Source organism: Abramis brama, assembly GCF_963993115.1.
Source record: "Abramis brama genome assembly, chromosome: 11".
In the NCBI taxonomy this organism is placed as follows: Eukaryota; Metazoa; Chordata; class Actinopteri; order Cypriniformes; family Leuciscidae; genus Abramis; species Abramis brama.
This window is the reverse complement of record NC_139973.1, coordinates 29,922,287-29,941,665: the sequence shown is the minus strand read 5'-3', so window position 1 is coordinate 29,941,665 and position 19,379 is coordinate 29,922,287. Positions and strand designations below refer to the sequence as shown.

The following is a 19,379-nucleotide window of genomic DNA, read 5'->3' as shown; positions in this document are numbered from 1 at the left end:
ATATTTTAAGAGGAGTGGCTAAAAATTCAGAGGCTGATTTTGCAAAAAAATCCACATTCAGACCAAAATATCTGACTTCCTCATGGCCGGAGCTAATGAATGTAAATTAGAAAGTTGTCCGGCTTGATGAGAACAATATACAAACTATTTTTTTTTTACTGTAGTTAAAACTAACCCCCCCACTTTTGTCAAAAGCATGTTGAAAGTGACACACTTCCTGCTGCCAGTTGGTGGCGCTATAACTTTGACTCACAATAGTTACATCCATCTGATCGGCCTCTTACCACGAACACACTGGTGAAGTTTCATCAAGATCAGTTAATGTATGCAGAAGTTATACCACTTCGTGTTTCTCTTTTCTCGCCATAAATTCGTTTCCTCGCCACGGCCAAACCGTTCAAGATATCAAAAATCCGTCTGCAATTTAGCATCCTCAGTGTCTTGACTTCATGCACACCGAGTTTGGTGGGGATTGGATGAATTCTCTAGGAGGAGTACTTCGCATTCCACAGCGAGCGTTTTCCAAACAACCCATAATAGCCGACTTCCTGTTGGGCTGGCGTAAAACTTGACCGGGGGAAAGTTGTTCGGCACGATGAGATCTATATGTGTACCGAGTTTCATATTAATTCATGCAAGCGTGTTTGATATATGGACCAAGTTTTAGAACCCCGTTCAAGGGGGCGCTGTTGAGCCCCCCTGCCACGCCCGGGTACCAGCTTCTGCCCGTCCCTGATGGCAGGGGGTTCTGACTTGTGTGCAAAGTTTCAAGAGTTTTTGAGCACGTTAAGGACCCCAAAAGCCCCTGAAACCTTGATTAACAATATAAAAGCAATAGTCAAATCCCCCCCTCCCCTCACACACACAGAGACACAGAGAGAGGGAGAGAAAATTCTTTAGAAAATCCACATTCAAACCAAAATATCTCTCTTCCTGTTGGTCAGAGATAGTTAATGTCAATTAGAAAGTTGTCCGTCTTGATGAGAACAATACACATACCAAGTTTTGTTGCTGTTGATAAAACTAACCTCCCCACTTATGACTAAAGGTGGCGCTACTGAGCCCCTCACCACGCCCGTTTCTGAAACTTTGCACATGTCTACGGGCTAATAAATGTGATGTGTCTGTCGAGTTTCATCCAATTTCAAGTATGTTGAGAGTCTCAAAAGCATCAAAAAAGAATATTAAAGTTTGATGCGTTGCCACGGCAACAGTATCTAAGATATCTATAATCCTTTCACAGGTCTACATCTGCCGTGTGTTTACATTATACACATAAAGTTTGAAGCAAATCGGGTAAAAATAAGAGGGTGATTTCAAAGCATTTTGAAAGTGACACACTTCCTGCTGCCAGTTGGTGGCGCTATAATTTTGACTCACAATAGTCACATCCATGTGATCGGCCTTTTACCACGAACACACTGCTTAAGTTTCATCAAGATCAGTTAATGTATGCAGGAGTTATAACACACTTCCTGTGTCTATTTTCTCGCCATAAATTTGTTTCCTCGCCACGGCCAAACCGTTCGAGATATCAAAAATCCGTCCGCAATTTATCATCCTCAATGTCTTGACTTCATGCACACCGAGTTTGGAGGTGAATGGATGAATTTCCTAGGAGGAGTACATCAAATTCCACAGCATTGGTTTTCCAAACAACCCATAATAGCCGACTTCCTGTTGGGCTGCAATAAAACTTAGAGCACGAAAGTTGTTCGGCCCGATAAGATCTATATGTGTACCGAGTTTCATATTAATTCATGCAAGCGTGTTTGGTATATGGACCAAGTTTTCAGACCGCACTCGGACCCCATTCAAGGGGGCGCTGTCGAGCCCCCCTGCCACGCCCGGGTACCATCTTCAGCCCGGCCCTAATGGCCGCAGCTTCTGACCCGTGTGCAAAGTTTCATGAGTTTTTGAGCACGTTAAAGGCCCCAAAAGCCCCCGAACCCTTGAAGAACAATAATAATAATAATAAATATAGCTGCGAGCAGCGATTACGGGCCCAAGCCGGTGGCACCGCAACCCTGGTGCCTTTAGTTACCTAAAGCCACCGGGGTGGCGGTACCGCCGGCTTTGGCCCTTCATCGCTGCTCGCAGCTATATTTATTTATTTATATATATATATATATATATATATAAATAAATATAGTATATATATATATATATATATATATATATGTGTGTTTGTGTATATATATATATATATATATACACACACACACATATAAATATATAAAAGACAGAAAATATTACTTGACTTACCTTATTCTGATTTTATGATACACTCAAAATATTCCACAACAAATCCTTTAAATTTAATGTAAAAATTAAAATGAAAGTAAGCAGTGTTAGGCTCACGTAACGTAACCCTCTTATAAGAATCAAGATGTTTCAACATTTGCGATGTATTTGGATGCTAAACTATTCTTTATTATAGGCTTTGTTCTTCACTCGTGTTCCAATATCGACGAAAAAAATCATCCTCTTCACACGCGCAAAAATGTGCTTGGAAACATCACAGTGGAGCGGTGCTTACTGTGAATGTACGAATTATACTACTGACTATTTAGAGCAGTGTAATTTTTATATGTTAGGTTGCCTATTTTATTATTATATTTTATTAAGGCTATAATGAACAGGCTGTGATGTCAAGATTGCAATGCTGGTTGCGATTGAACAGTGGACACATAAAAACATACTCCGTCATTATACAGGACGACATTCAAACTGCAAAGTGTTAACTTATATTTGTGTACAGTCGCAATAAAACACAACATTGTGCCTTTGTAAAATAATTTCAAGCAATCCACCCCCCGAAAGGCGCTAATTTTAAAATTAAACTAAAATGCTCATGGCTGCACGGGCATTCATAACGGTGCGCATCCACGGCGAGGAACGAGCAGAACACAGTGAACGTTTTTCAGTTAATTCCTACTTCCATAGGAATTCATTTGAAACGCTCGCTCAACCACTATCAATGTCAGTGAGGACGAACATATTTTACTTTCGTCTTTACGTTGGCGATTCAAAAGCCCCCAGCGGTGTCACACGTCGATTAACCGGTGGTAAAATATTCTCACCGTCACATACCTAGTATATTTTTATGTAGATACAATAGGCCTACCTGATTTTGAACACAAGAGGGCAGTATAGCCCTATGTATGACTTGACTTTTATGGGACTAAATAGTACAATTACTATTTTTAAACTTATAAATAATTATTAAATTGAACAAAAAAAAAAAGAATAAAATGGGTTTAGTTGTGATATTTGTATACTTTTATATAGAAATAAATGGTGTTTAATTACATTTTTAGATGATGAGGCTTTTAGTGTTTCATTTTTGTACATTACTTTAGTCCCTCACTATAGCAAAACCGTTTGAGATGTTTAATATCCGTTCACAATTTAGCATCTTTAATGTATTTTCATCATTTTGAAAAAGTTTGGTGTTAATAAAATAAACCAGTTAGGAAGAGTAGCTAAAAACTCAGAGTCTGAAATATCCAAAAAATCCACATTCAAACCAAAATATCTGACTTCCTTTTGCTCGGAGCTAATAACTGTAAATTAGAAAGTTGTCCGGCTCGGTGAGACCAATATATATACTGATTTTTGTAACTATTGGTAAAACTAACCCCCCCACTTTTGTCAAAAGCATGTTGAAAGTGACATACTTCCTGCTGCCAGTTGGTGGCGCTATAACTTTGACTCACAATAGTTACATCCATCTGATCGGCCTCTTACCACGAACACATTGGTGAAGTTTCATCAAGATCAGTTAATGTATGCAGAAGTTATACCGCTTCGTGTTTCTCTTTTCTCGCCATAAATTCGTTTCCTCCCACGGCCAAACCGTTCGAGATATCAAAAATCCTTCCGCAATTTAGCATCCTCAATGACTTGACTTCATGCACACCGAGTTTGGTGGGGATTGGATGAATTGTCTAGGAGGAGTACTTCGCATTCCACAGCAAGCGTTTTCCAAACAACCCATAATAGCCGACTTCCTGTTGGGCTGGCGTAAAACTTGACCGGGGAAAAGTTGTTCGGCCCGATGAGATCTATATGTGTACCGAGTTTCATGTTAATTCATGCAAGCGTGTTTGATCTATGGACCAAGTTTTCAGACCCAGTTCAAGGGGGCGCTGTTGAGCCCCCTGCCACGCCCGGGTACCAGCTTCTGCCCGTCCCTGATGGCAGGGGGTTTAGACCTGTGTGCAAAGTTTCAAGAGTTTTTGAGCACGTTAAGGACCCCAAAAGCCCCTGAAACCTAGATTAACAATATAAAAGCAATAGTCAAATCCCCCCCTCCCCTCACACACACAGAGACACAGAGAGAGGGAGAGAAAATTCTTCAGGAAATCCACATTCAAACCAAAATATCTCTCTTCCTGTTGGTCGGAGATAGTTAATGTCAATTAGAAAGTTGTCCGTCTTGATGAGAACAATACACATACCAAGTTTTGTTGCTGTTGATAAAACTAACACCCCCACTTATGACTAAAGGTGGCGCTACTGAGCCCCTCACCACGCCCGTTTCTGAAACTTTGCACATGTCTACTGGCTAATAAATGTGATGTGTCTGTCGAGTTTCATCCAATTTCAAGCATCTTAAGAGTCTCAAAAGCATCCAAAAAGAAAATTAAAGTTTGATGCGTTGCCACGGCAACAGTATCTAAGATATCAATAATCCTTTCACAGGTCTACATCTGCCGTGTGTTTACATTATACAGATAAAGTTTGAAGCAAATCGGGTAAAAATAAGAGGGTGATTTCAAAGCATTTTGAAAGTAACACACTTCTTGCTGCCAGTTGGTGGCGCTATAACTTTAAGTCACAATCGTCACATCAATGTGATCAGCCTCTGACCACGAACACACTGCGGAAGTTTCATCAAGATCAGTCAATGTATGCAGAAGTTATAATGCACTTCCTGTGTCCTATTATTCGCCATAAATTCGTTTCCTCGCCACGGCCAAACCGTTCGAGATATCAAAAATCCCCTGGCAATTTTTCATCCTCAATGTCTTGACTTCAAGCACACCGAGTTTGGTGCCGACCGAGTGAATTCCCTAGGAGAAGTGTTTCAAATTCCTAAGCATGCGTTTCCAAACAACCCTAAATAGTCGACTTCCTGTTGGGCTGGCATAAAACTTAGAGCATGAAAGTTGTTTGGCCCGATGAGATCTATATGTGTACCGAGTTTCATATTATTACATGCAAGCGTGTTTCATTTATGGACCAAGTTTTCGGACCTCGTTCCAGGGGGCGCTGTCGAGCCCCCCTGCCACGCCCGGGTACCAGCTTCAGCCCGGCACTGATGGCCGCGGGTTCTGACCTGTGTGCAAAGTTTCAAGAGTTTTCGAGCTTGTTAAGGGCCCCAAAAGTGCCCGAGAAGTAGAAAAAAAAAAAAATAATAATAACAAATAATCCTACCGAAAACAATAGGGCCTTCGCCCTTTCAGGGCTTGGGCCCTAATAAAATATAGCTGCGAGCAGCGATTGCAGGCCCAAGCCGGTGGCACTGCCACCCTGGTGCCTTTAGTTACACTAAAGGCACCGGGGTGGCGGTGTCACCGGCTTGGGCCCTCCATCGCTGCTCGCAGCTATATTTATATATATGTATATATATATATATATATATATATATATATATATATAAATAAATGTAATATATATATATATATATATATATATATATATATATATCGGACAAGTAATATTCTCTGTCTTGTCACTTTAAAAAATATATATATATATATAAAATTCAGAGGCCGATTTTGCAAATAAATCCACATTCAAACCAAAATATCTGACTTCCTGTTGGTCAGAGCTAATGACTGTAAATTAGAAACTTGTCCGGCTCGATGAGACCAATATATGTACTGATTTTTGTAACTGTGGGTAAAAGTAACCCCCCCATTTTGTCAAAAGCATTTTGAAAGTGACACAGTTCCTGTTGCCAGTTGGTGGCGCTATAACTTTGACTCACAATAGTTGTATCCATCTGACCGGCCTCTTACCACGAACACACTGCTGAAGTTTCATCAAGATCAGTTAATGTGTGCAGAAGTTATAACACTTCGTGTCTCTCTTTTCTCGCCATAAATTAATTTCCTTGCCACGGCCAAACCGTTCGAGATATCAAAAATCTGTCCGCAATTTAGCATCCTCAATGTCTTGACTTCATGCACACCGAGTTTGGTGGGGATGGGATGAATTTTCTAGGAGGAGTATTTCACATTCCACAGCAAGCGTTTTCCAAACAACCCATAATAGCCGACTTCCTGTTGGGCTGGTGTGAAACTTGACAGAGGGAAAGTTGTTCGGCCCGATGAGATCTATATGTGTACCGAGTTTCATATTAATTCATGCAAGCGTGTTTGATATATGGACCAAGTTTTCAGACCCCATTCAAGGGGGCGCTGTTGAGCCCCCCTGCCACGCCCGTTTCTGAAACTTTTCACATGTCTACTGGCTAATAAATGTGATGTATCTGTCGAGTTTCATCCAATTTCAAGCATGCTAAGAGTCTCAAACGCATCCGAAAAAATATTAAAGTTTGATGCGTTGCCACGGCAACAGTATCTAAGATATCAATAATCCTTTCACAGGTCTACATCTGCCGTGTGTCTACATTATACACATAAAGTTTGAAGCAAATCGGGTAAACATAAGAGGGTGACTTCAAAGAATTTTGAAAGTGACACACTTCCTGCTGCCAGTTGGTGGCGCTATAACTTTGACTCACAATAGTCACATCGATGTGATCGTCCTCTGAAAACGAACACACTGCTGAAGTTTTATCAAGATCAGTTAATGTATGCAGAAGTTATAACACATTTCCTGTTTCTCTTTTCTCGCCATAAATTCGTTTCCTCCCCACGGCCAAACCGTTCGAGATATCAAAAATCCGTCCGCAATTTAGCATCCTCAATGTCTTGTCTTCATGCACACCGAGTTTGGTGGGGATCGGATGAATTCTGTAGGAGGAGTACATTAAATTCCACAGCATGCGTTTTTCAAACAACCCTGAATAGCCGACTTCCTGTTGGGCTGGCGTATAACTTAAGAGTGCGAAAGTTGGTCGGCCCGATGAGATCTATATGTGTGCTGAGTTTCAAATTAATTTATACAAGCTAGTTTGATCTATGGACCAAGTTTTCGGACCCCATTCAAGGGGGCGCTGTTGAGCCCCCCTGCCACGCCCAGATACCAGCTTCAGCCCAGCCCTGATGGCCGCAGGTTCTGACCTATGTGTAAAGTTTCAAGAGTTTTCGAGCATGTTAAGGGCCCCAAAAGCCCCTGAAACCTTGAAAAACAATTCTAAAAGCAAACCTCTCCTAACAGACAAATCCCCCACACCCCACACACACACACAGAGACACAGAGGCAGAGAGAGAGAGAGAGAATTCTCCAAAAAATCACATTCAAACCAAAATATCTGACTTCCTGTTGGTCAGGGCTAATAAGTGTAAATTAGAAAGTTGTCCGGCTCGAGGAGAACAATATACATACCGATTTTTGTGACTTTACGTAAAACTAAGCCCCCATTTTTGACTAAAGGTGGCGCTACTGAGCCCCTCACCATGCCCGTTTCTGAAACTTTGCACATGTCTACTAGGTAATAAATGTAATGTGTCTGTCGAGTTTCATGCAATTTCAAGCATGCTAAGAGTCTCAAAAGCATCAAAAAAGAATATTAATGTTTGATGCGTGGCCATGGCAACAGTATTAAAGATATCAAAAATCCTTTCACAGGTCTACATCTGCCGTGTGTCTACATTATACACATAAAATTTGAAGCAAATCGGGTAAAAATAAGAGGGTGATTTCAAAGCATTTTTAAAGTGACACACTTCCTGCTGCCAGTTGGTGGCTCTATAATTTTGACTCACAATAGTCACATCCATGTGATCGGCCGTTTACCACGAACACACTGCTGAAGTTTCATCAAGATCAGTTAATGTATGCAGAAGTTATAACACACTTCCTGTTTTCATTATTCGCCATAAATTTGTTTCCTCGCCATGGCCAGACCGTTCGAGATATCAAAAATCCGTCCGCAATTTAGCATCCTCAATGTCTTGACTTCATGCTGACCGAGTTTGGAGGAGATTGGATGAATTCTCTAGGAGGAGTACATCAAATTCCACAGCATGCGTTTCCAAACAACCCATAATAGCCGACTTCCTGTTGGGCTGGCATAAAACTTAGAGCACGAAAGTTGTTCGGCCCGATGAGATCTATATGTGTACCGAGTTTCATATTATTACATGCAAGTGTGTTTGATTTATGGACAAGTGTTCGGATCCCGTTCCAGGGGGCGCTGTCGAGCCCCCCTGCCACGCCCGGGTACCAGCTTCAGCCCGGCCCTGATGGCCGCGGGTTCTGACCTGTGTGCAAAGTTTCAAGAGTTTTCGAGCATGTTAAGGGCCCCAAAAGTGCCTGAGAAGTAGAAAAAAAATAATAATAATAATAAAAATAATCCTAACGAAAACAATAGGGCCTTCGCCCTTTCAGGGCTTGGGCCCTAATAATCCTACCGAAAACAATAGGGCCTTCGCCCTTTCAGGGCTTGGGCCCTAATAATAATCCTAACGAAAACAATAGGGCCTTCGCCCTTTCAGGGCTTGGGCCCTAATAATCCTACCGGAAACAATAGGGCCTTCGCCCTTTCAGGGCTTGGGCCCTAATAATAATAATAATCCTACCGAAAACAATAGGGCCTTCGCCCTTTCAGGGCTTGGGCCCTAATAATCCTTACGAAAACAATAGGGCCTTCGCCCTTTCAGGGCTTGGGCCCTAATAAACAATAATCCTACCGAAAACAATAGGGCCTTCGCCCTTTCAGGGCTTGGGCCCTAAAAATGTTGGATATACTGGCTTTCTGCCAGGACTTTTACGTGCTTTTCCCTAATCACTGAAGTGACCTCGACGTGCGGGTTAGCGGTAGCATTAGCCATCAGGCAAGTGTTATTTAAATAAACTTTGTCTCTAAACAAAACTCAGCGAATACTAGTCACACAGGCATAAGCAATATATCTTTATAAACATTTAAGTCTCTGCTATTCAATTATCTAATTCAAAACGAAAACAAATATTCTCAGTTTATGTAATCTGTATGAAAAGATAGAGATGTCAGTCGTTTTCATGGCAACTCATTATCTGCTAATGTGAACATGCCTACAGAGTGCGCGCGCTATTGAAACGCGGGTCTCAGGTGCACGCCCCCCGCTCACCCCCGCCCTCGGTTCGTCCCCTCTATCTCCGCTGGGCTCTGCCCACTTTTCCTTTTTTTTTCAAATATTGCCAGTGGGTGGAGTCAGGCTCTGACCAGGGGTTGAGTTACCCTTTAAAGGGGTGGTTGATTATGATTTCACTTTTCTAACTTTAGTTAGTGTGTAATGTTGCTGTTTGAGCATAAACAACATCTGCAAAGTTACAAAGCTCAAAGTTCAAAGCAAAGGGAGATATTTGCTTTTAAAAAAATAGTTTTTTAAGGACTACAACGAACGGCTGGTAGGAACTACACGACATTCCTCCCGGGTTAGTGACATCACTAACCCTAAAATTTACATAAACCCCGCCCCCGGAACACGATTTATAGATTATCATGACAGAATATGCTAATCAATGACTAGAAGATGACTACACATAAGCTGCATAAATTCATCAACTAACCATTCAGAAATGTCCTGTTGCTTCTACATGTTGTCACTTCTTCTTGAGTCTCTCCTTTATTGTCTGACTCCGGTTTGAACATAAAAGGCTAAAAGTTTTTGAAATTTTCAGTGCATGTCTGTGTGAGTGCAAGCTGTTGAAGCTCCGCCCCCTGTGCCAGGAGCAGCAGCTCATTTGCATTTAAAGGAACAGACACAAAACGGTGCGTTTTTGCTCACCCTCAAAAATTGACAATTTTAACATACTATATAAAAATATCTGTGGGGTATTTTGAGCTAAAACTTCACATACACACTCTGGGGACATCAAAGATTTATTTTACATCTTGTGAAAAGGGCATTTTACCACCCCTTTAAGACATTCGTTCATCTTCTGAACACAAATGGAGATCTTTTTAATTATATCTGAGAGCTTTCTGTCCCTCCACTGACAGCCTAAACAACTACCACTTTCAAGCCCCAGAGAGGTAGTAAAGACCTTATACAAGCAATACATGGGACCCAAGTTGTTTAACCTCAATTTTATGAAGCAACGCAAATTCTTTTGTTTGCGCAAAAAACGGACAAAAAACAAATTACCACTTTATTTACAAAATATTAATCTCCAATGCCCATTCATGCAATGACGTCTGCTCTCGCGCCAACATAGCACACATGCGTCATGGTGCTCTTGTGAACGTAAACATCCTTCAAACATAAACTTCCTTCAAAACAAGTTGAATGCGGCAAAAGAGATCACACTGAACCGTTATAATGTCAAATCAGGTAAATCTGTTAATCAAATGTGATGTAATTGAACACATTTAAATAATCAAACTGATTAAATACTGGTGTGTGCAAAATCCTTCATATTTGAATTTATTTAAATTTTATTATTTTTATGAATGTCCTTTTTGGGACTTTTGATATCATATACTAATTTATCTTATCTTTTGATATCATATACTCATCTTACTTCTTTTGGGCTTTTCTTTCTCTATACTCTGATCTTCACAAACCTCATCTGTTAGATACACTACTTTGGATTTTTTTTATTATCTATTGACTAAAATAACTGTATTTTTCTATCTTTACTTGAAACGTATTTGCTAAAGTTTGCTTATATTTTAGAAGCTGCCAGTGATGTAAGATGTACATGTCTCTACATAAACGAAAATGTATGTGTGCTACAACCAGACATCATATATAACATAATGAGATCACAACCACACTTTACATATTAAAATAATTTAGCATACATACTAGGAAGCATTTTACTTACTAAATTCCAGAAGTGTACACAGGCTGCATTGATTGATGGATTTTGAGGAAGGGTCGGCAACCTGACAGGGTTAGATATAATAAAGCACATCACTGATTTTAAGGTCACTTGTTCAAACATAGTACAATATACATAAATTGCACTGATGGATTTGAATGTGTAGCAGTGTTTGCACCTACCTCCTTTAGACTCAAAATTAGGGATGCCATGCATGATGACATGGTGAAGGAACAGGGGCTTGTTGTTGATTTTTATGTGCCCAGAAAGGAGACCAGCAAAGTAATGCACATACCTATATAGCATTACAGAAGAGAAACGATTAAATAAAACCACATGAAATTTCAGAAAGTTTAAATGTCATTTTAGTGATCACCATCACATTAATGCTTTGTTGCATTTTGGAGCCTTTATGGGAAAATGTATTCTCTCTCATCATTTTCTTCCTAAAGTTCCAAATTGGCATTAAATTCCCCCAAATGCCACTCAAATTATAGGGAATATATTAATCATTGTTCATATTGGTTGACATTCAACATCATGGCTAATTAGACATAATTTTATGTTCCACTGTAATTCCATGTACTTTGGTATCATCTACTGGTTCAATCCTAAAACTGCAAGTGCATGGACTCAGTTTAGACTTTGCAATGTGATGTGATGTGATGTGAGACATCTAAAGCACAATTACCTATTTCACGCAAAAAAATAGCAAGTCACAGTGTGGTTCAGCGGGCAATATGTTTAATTCCATGATATAAATTAAACAATTAGCATGGATATTTTGGTGCAGAGTCAAAATAGGCTTGTGTGACAGGGTAATCAGTCATTGCTGACCTTCTCTGGGAAGGCTGGCCCACGGGCATGGCTTTATCTTCATAAAAACGCTTCATGGCAAACCTGTCCAATGCCTGGTCAGCACTGAAAATATGAAAACAAAACAAACACTCAAAACAAATGCAGGGTCCTCTCTAACGTATCTAACACATCAAAATGTTTAAAAATAGACATGTCCTACCTGGCAGATATGTTACTGTAGTGCATATAGGCACCAACCACCACACCAGTTCTCCCCCAGTTTCCCTGTAAGAATTTGTGGCAGATTTATAAAGGAGAATATGCAAAGTGAAAACAAAGCACCGTCAAAGGCACCGTCATTTGAACTATGCCATCTTGGCTTATGGGTCCACAGGATATTTTAAGCCAATCACATGAGCCATACATGCCATGTGCGTAATTACTGAATTATGCAATGACAACACAGACTGGCTGACGGCAAAATTGTGGAAAAATAATGTGTGGAATTGTTTGTGTAAATATGAATGAAAACTGTTCAGCCAGCAGCAGCACATCTCTGATGTAAATGGACATGGCTACACACATATGTTTCAATAACATTACCTTATGTGCTTGAAAATAAATTTTAAGTAGCTGTTTGAGTGAGTATGAATTACAGCCACTTAGTATGGCCTCTCCGGTTTGGTGCAAAAGCCAATTTGAATCTGGGAATTTGATGATGACATCACTGAATATAAGTTATTAAGCATCAGTGCAGGTATCCTTCAAGTGGTTAACTGCTAACTTTGAAAATGGGAAACTGAAGGAAAATTAGATTATTTCCATGGATGCAAACATAGCAACAACTCAGATGTGTCACCAACTTTTCTCTACAAAGAAATTAGGTGGAAAAAAAACATATAACTTTAGATATCCATCAGTTGTTAACAGCACCATGACTGCTGTTCTGGATATGACACAAAAGGATTATGTCACCTCTGGTCATAATTATCTTCATCATTATATATCTTAACTAGATTGCAGATGTCTAGAAAGCCCAGCATGTCCTGATTTTGCAGAGTTAGACACGCTCCTGGGTCAACATATTTTATTGATCCTGGAACAACATTCCTGTCCGAAATTAGTCTTAACCATATAACTCCTAAACCTAATCCATAAATCATCCCTAAAATCAGAGGGAAATGATAGGTGAATAACACTGATGTAGAAGCACCAAACCCTGTTTGTAAGCCTAAACTTGGTGTGGTATCGAAAAGGTGAGTTTCGTTATTCTGGACTCAATTATAATTACAACACCGACTACGCCACACTGGGAATTTCACCCAGGGAAATAATGGTCCAATAAGGACACACAGGTTCGTTCCCACAAAGACACAGCAGAGACGTGAATATAGAAAATAACAATAATACTTTATTATAATAACTAGACTAAAAGCTCGACACACACACACACACACACACTTCAATACACCAGGGGTTAATGTGGCTTCAGAATCAAAACTAAAGGAAAATAACAAAAATCAAAGATAACATGTCGGATGGCAAGGAGAAATAACAAACCTACCCAATTCCATTTCACTACAAGCACTTCAAACGTACAGTAATGTACTCACTTCACCACAAGCACACGTGCATTCAAGTGACAGGGAATTCAAAAGACTCAAATCACTCAGTGAACAAGGGTACCCATTAACTTGGACCTAGAGTGGTCAGCACTCCTTCTCAGCCGGTCCAACAAAATTAACAAAATCAATGTCAAATTGTCACAAATCAATAAACAAGAAAAAAAGAACAATAATCAAAATTGTCAAATCAAATCAATAAACGAGAAAAGAAAAGTACAAGTTGATCGACAAAATACAAAGCAAAAAAATAACAAATCAATAAACAAGAAAAAGAAAAATACAAATACAAAGTTGATCAACAAAATACAAAAAAAGCAACAAAATAACAGATGCAAATCACATTACACCTTGTCCATTAACAACACACACACACACACACACACACACACACACACGATGCATTTAAGATCACGCAAACTCACAACCATTAATACTTATTTCTCACGCTCGCACACACTTCCAACAATAAACAAACGCACTCAAACAACTCACATCAACTTTGAATTCATCCACACAACCATACAAACCACACACACACACACACACACACACAGGATGCATTTAAGATCACGCAAACTCACAACCATTAATACTTATTTCTCACGCTCGCACACACTTCCAACAATAAACAAACGCACTCAAACAACTCACATCAACTTTGAATTCATCCACACAACCATACAAACCCCACAGACACAATCTTCCAGTTGAAACAGTGCGGAGGTGGCCAAACGGATTAATACTCGGGTCTCCCAATCTCCCAATGTCAAGTTCACTTGATGTGGACTGGTCAAGCAGGCGCAATTGAGTTGAGGCAAGACGGAACGTCGCGGCAACACGCAACGACAGTAGTCTATTCAAGACAACGAAGGCAAAGACCAAACAGGAAGGAAGGGGAAGCCCGGTCACAGTCCCAATCAGCTGTCATCACACGGACATATTACCGGCTCTTGGCCTCTTTAGCTACAACAGAGGGGAACACGATATAAACAAATCCTTTCGCGGATATCCACCCATTAAATCAAATCATTTACCCACCTGATTATTAACAAATCAGCCCTTCCAACGTCAGACCACGATAGATAAACAGCCCAGGATGCATACTAAAAACAACAGAATGCATATAGCCAACAGCTCGCCCCACATTAAATATTTATTTCTTCATGGTAACATACTCAAATACTGCGTGGCTCAGCTCGAAGATCCCCATAAGGGAACAACTCGAAAGAACAGCGTCCAAGTTTGCAGCAGTCAACGCACTCCAACAACGCAATAGCTTCCTTATACACACTCACGCACCTATAGCGCACCTGTATCTAATTAGGTGATTACCATTCATTTGTACTAGGGTTGTACCAAAATTAACGAGGCAGCTATGACTACTACAATCTACCCCCCCGAACTGGATCGACGTCCCGGCGATCACATGACAACTCAGATCCATGGCCTAAAGACTGCGGTGACCGCATTAACTGCCTCACTTGGCCCAATCGCTGGCCTAGGGAGGCGATTCACGTTAGAATGCTGGCCCGCCGTAACTCGACTGGTCTTTCTAACCGTATTTACAACCTCACCAGGTAAATCGACTGGTTCAGGCCTCACCTCTCTCTCAACAAACACAGGGGTTTCTACTTGCACCACATCTGTCCTCAGAGGTGGAACAATATTTCCCAAGGGATCCTGGGAATGACCTTGGCCCGTAAGCTCGGCACTCCCAACGCCTACTCTAACAACCCTCACCAGATCAACATCTTCCTCCTCCAGATGAAGGGAACTTTCCTCCAGAGGAGGGGGATTCTCCTCTGGATCTGATCGGTGCTCAAATTCATCTGGGGCCTCTGACTCAGACCCCAATCGACCCTTAATCAAGGAACGATGTACCGTTCTTACTTGGGTCAAGTCATCAGCAGGAGCAATAGTGTACACTACACCACCTTCCTCAGGTGCTCGCAGGATCTGAAATAACACAGGGCTCCAAAGATCACTGATCTTATGACGCCCTCGGACCCCATAATTGCGAAGATACACCAACTGCCCTACAGTGAGCGGGGCATCCCGAACTAATAGATCATGCTGCGCTTTACGCTTCTTTGCTGCAACTCGCAACCGTTCTCGAGCTCCCTCAAAAGCTACCTGTAGTCGAGTTTGGTGCTCTAACACCCACTCATGTATCTCACCTTCTATGGGCTCCGGAATGCTACCCAGTAAGAAATCCACAGGTAATCGTGCCTCCTGGCCAAACATTAAAAAATGTGGCGACTCTCCTGTAGTCTGGTGGAGGGTGGTGTTATAACAAAACACCACTTGAGGAAGGCATGCTACCCAGTCTCGCTTTCTCGAGCTTGGAAGGGTCCGCAAAAGATTGTGTAGTGTGCGGTTAAACCGCTCGCATTGCCCATTTCCAGCTGGGTGGTATGGAGTGGTTCGTGACTTAACAATCCCATAGAGGGCACATAACTGGCGAATTAAACCAGACTCAAAATTACGACCCTGGTCCGAATGAAGACGCGCTGGAACACCAAATTTACAGAACCATTCAGTCACTAGCAGTCGTGCCACCATCTCTGCCCGCTGATCCCGAGTTGGGACAGCAACTGTGTACTTACTAAAGATGTCAGTAATCACCAGCACGTTCTCCACTCCCCAACTAGATGGTTCTAGAATCGTAAAATCAATAGCGATTATCTCGTTAGGGCAGGAAGCCAACAAATGGCCCATAGGTCCCCGGGCCGGTGGCCTTGTATCTTTCGCCACTTGGCAACGTTCACACCGCTGGCACCAATTCGCCACCTCAGCTGCTTCACCAGGCCAGTAACATCGTTGCCGGACAAGTCCAAGGGTGCGTTCCACACCTTGATGGCCATGGTTTTGATGGAGTTGGGTCAGAACATCAGTCTTTAAAATGGTTGGCAAAACCAACTGCAGTGCCTCCTCCTTACCATCGGGACGCATCACCCTTCGGTACAAGACCCCATCTCGCTCTACCAGATGTTTCCACTGCCGTAACAGGACCAAACCATGTCTCGACAGCTTCCTTCGTTCTTCCGGACCAGGATATCTCCTGCGTTTCCAGAATCCCAGAACTTCGCTAATCACTGGGTCAGCAGCCTGCAAGGACGCCAGCTCCACAGGCGAATGGCCAGGGAACATAGACATGGCACACTGGGTGGCCGCAGCTACAAGATCCACCCCCATTGCTCTCCTCAACACAGATGGTATCGTGGTGCCAGAGCCTAAGCCCCCTACTGCCACTGGAGAATGCAACCTAGACAAGGCATCTGCATTTGTATTACTCTTACCTGACCTATACTTGAGGTCGAAGTCAAAGGCAGCTAAATGAGCAGCCCACCGCTGTTCCGTAGCACCCAGCTTGGCAGTGGCCAAGTGGCTGAGGGGATTATTATCAGTGTACACTATACACCTATTTCCCAACAGATATTCTCTAAAGTGTTCGGTCATAGCCCACTTGAGTGCTAAAAACTCCAGCTTCATGGAGCTGTAGTTTGACAGGTTCCGCTCGTTAGGTCTAAGACTACGGCTGGCGTAAGCAACTGGTTGCACCTTACCATCCCGCTCCTGTGAGAGGACGGCCCCGAGCCCTCCATGGCTCGCATCCACCTCGAGGACAAACGGTTTGGCAAAATCAGCGTATGCCAGAACAGGGGCCGTGGTAAGCCTACTCTTTAACTCCTCAAAGCGGTCTTGACACTCTCTACTCCAAGCACTAGAGAATGCCTCCTCTTGCTGCCTTGGCCTACGCTTGCTTCCAGTCAGCTCTCCTACCAGCCGATGTAAAGGGGCCGCCAACTTTGCGAACCCGTCCACAAAACGGCGGTAGTAGCTGGCGAAACCGAGAAATGAACGCAACTCTTTAACGGTAGAGGGCCGAGGCCACTGTATTACCGCCTCAATTTTGCAGGGATCAGTAGCGACTCCCTCACTTGAAATAACGTGGCCTAAGTACTTTACCTCGGGCTGGAAAAAGGCACACTTCTCCAGCTTCACCTTCAAATTCTCCCTCTCCAAACGCCTGAACACTACGTCCAACCGCTCCAGGTGCTGGCTAACAGAAGACGAAAATACTACAATGTCATCCAAATACAACAGAAGAGATTGATATTGTTGGTCTCCAAAGATCCGCTCCATTAGTCGCTGGAATGTGGAGGGAGCATTGCAGAGCCCGAATGGCATCCGATTCCACTCAAATAGTCCAAACGGGGTGCAAAAAGCGGTCTTTGGCTTGTCTCCCTCACTGACGGGAACCTGATTATAACCACTGGCCAGATCTAAAGTGGAGAACCAGCGGGCTCCCGACAGTGCATCCAGCGACTCCTCTATTCGGGGCAGTGGAAAAGCATCTCTCCTGGTTTTAGCATTCAATTGACATCCTTCTTTTTCACCAAGACAATAGGGGACGCATATGGACTGCAACTCTCCCTAATGACTTGGGACTCCAGCAACTGGTTTATATGTGCCCGGACGGTCTCATACTCGGAGAGTGGAATACGTCGGTGTCGCTGCCTCACAGGGGTTTCATCTACTAACGGAATGTCGTGAGAGATGAGATTCGTACACCCCAAGTCACTTTCATTGACGGCAAAAATTGACTGATACCGCTGCAGCAAGGCCCTAACCTGGCTCTGTTCCTCATCAGGTAATGAACCCAACTCAACCGCATCTATTTGTGCTCGCTCCGCAGGGCGAGCAACTGGTGAATCTGCAGTAATTGTATTAGACCGAACTTCTGTAACGCCTGCAGGTAAACTAACCACATGTACGCTGCTTAAAGTGCCCAAAACCCTGCGCGGGAAAAGCATAACATCTAAAGTACCCACATTAACTATTGGTACATAGACTGTGCATTTAACAACGCGAACCAATGCAGGCGAGACCAACAAATTTTCCGGTAATCCAGACTCAGGGGGTTCAAGGAGTACTACTCCATCCGCAAATTGTTCTGAACAGGTCGCCGCTATTAACGTAATAGTACCGCCTATCACTCGCTGCGTCCGAGGACCACGCACCCTAACCCACCCTGAACAACCAGGAGGAGGATGAGTGTTTACTTGATGGCACTGTTGCAGGGCCTGCCTCACAAAGGAAGGTACTCCAGCCACAGAAGGGAAATTAAAAAGTGCGGTACCATGCTGCCCGAACAACTGCTGGTAACACCGCCCCAAGACATTCATCCCTAGTACGCCAGGGGCTTGGACACCAATGCCTCCCGGGGGATCCTTAACAACCAAAATGCCACAATTAGAGACTGCGTGCCCACATAATTCAACATCCAATTCCAAATAACCTATATATGGAATAGAAAGCCCATTTGCAGCACGCAATAGCAGCCACTGGCAGGACTTCAAACGGTCTTGCCCCCACGGTTCGAAATGTCTACGAAAACAGGTCTCTGTAATCGTAGACACCATTGACCCAGTGTCTATTAAACAAGACACAACCACCCCACCTATATGAACATCTAAGTGGGGACACGAAGACACTAACTGTGGGAACGAGCGCGAACTGTAATCTATCTCTGAGCCGCAATTCTCCCCAACCGGATCGTGGCTCTGCGACCCAGCGGGGACTAGTTTTCCGACTGTTGACCAAAGCGAAGTTGCCTACCATCTGTTAGCAAATCAGCATGACGGGGTAGGTCCCTAGAATGAGGGGCCACTCGCTCCCCAACACATTCTCTGGCAATGTGTCCCGGTCTATGGCACCGCCTACATATAATCGGGCCGCTACGAGCAGATGGAACACGAGATGAAGGTCCTTGCAACCTTGTGACGCTTTGGGTGAGCTGCTCGAGCTGCTTCTGCTGTGCCTTAAACATCTCTCTTAATTCACTCAATTCAGAGCGTGGAAGTACGCCACCAACCCCCGTATGTGCACCTCCCCCCACTCCATACTGGAAGCCTTGAACCGACGGAACTGAATGGCTACGGCCTCTAGCGCCCCCCGGAGTCCCTTCTTGTTCCCATCGTATAGCTTCACTTCGCACTTCCAGCA

General features: G+C 42.9%; 1 protein-coding gene across 3 annotated transcripts in view; it reads right to left on the bottom strand.

Moving 5' to 3' along the window:
• The window catches only part of LOC311092506 (tensin-1-like), a 202,440-nt gene that overhangs the window by 161,589 nt on the left and 21,472 nt on the right, over positions 1-19,379 (bottom strand). For all 3 annotated transcript variants that reach the window (XM_084129268.1, XM_084129270.1, XM_084129269.1), the window contains exons 6-9: positions 11,966-12,030; positions 11,785-11,868; positions 11,130-11,242; positions 10,951-11,011 (exon numbers count right to left, since the gene is read on the bottom strand). In XM_084129268.1, coding sequence (XP_083985394.1) covers positions 10,951-11,011; positions 11,130-11,242; positions 11,785-11,868; positions 11,966-12,030 — 323 coding nt within the window. The remainder of the gene's footprint in view (positions 1-10,950; positions 11,012-11,129; positions 11,243-11,784; positions 11,869-11,965; positions 12,031-19,379) is intronic.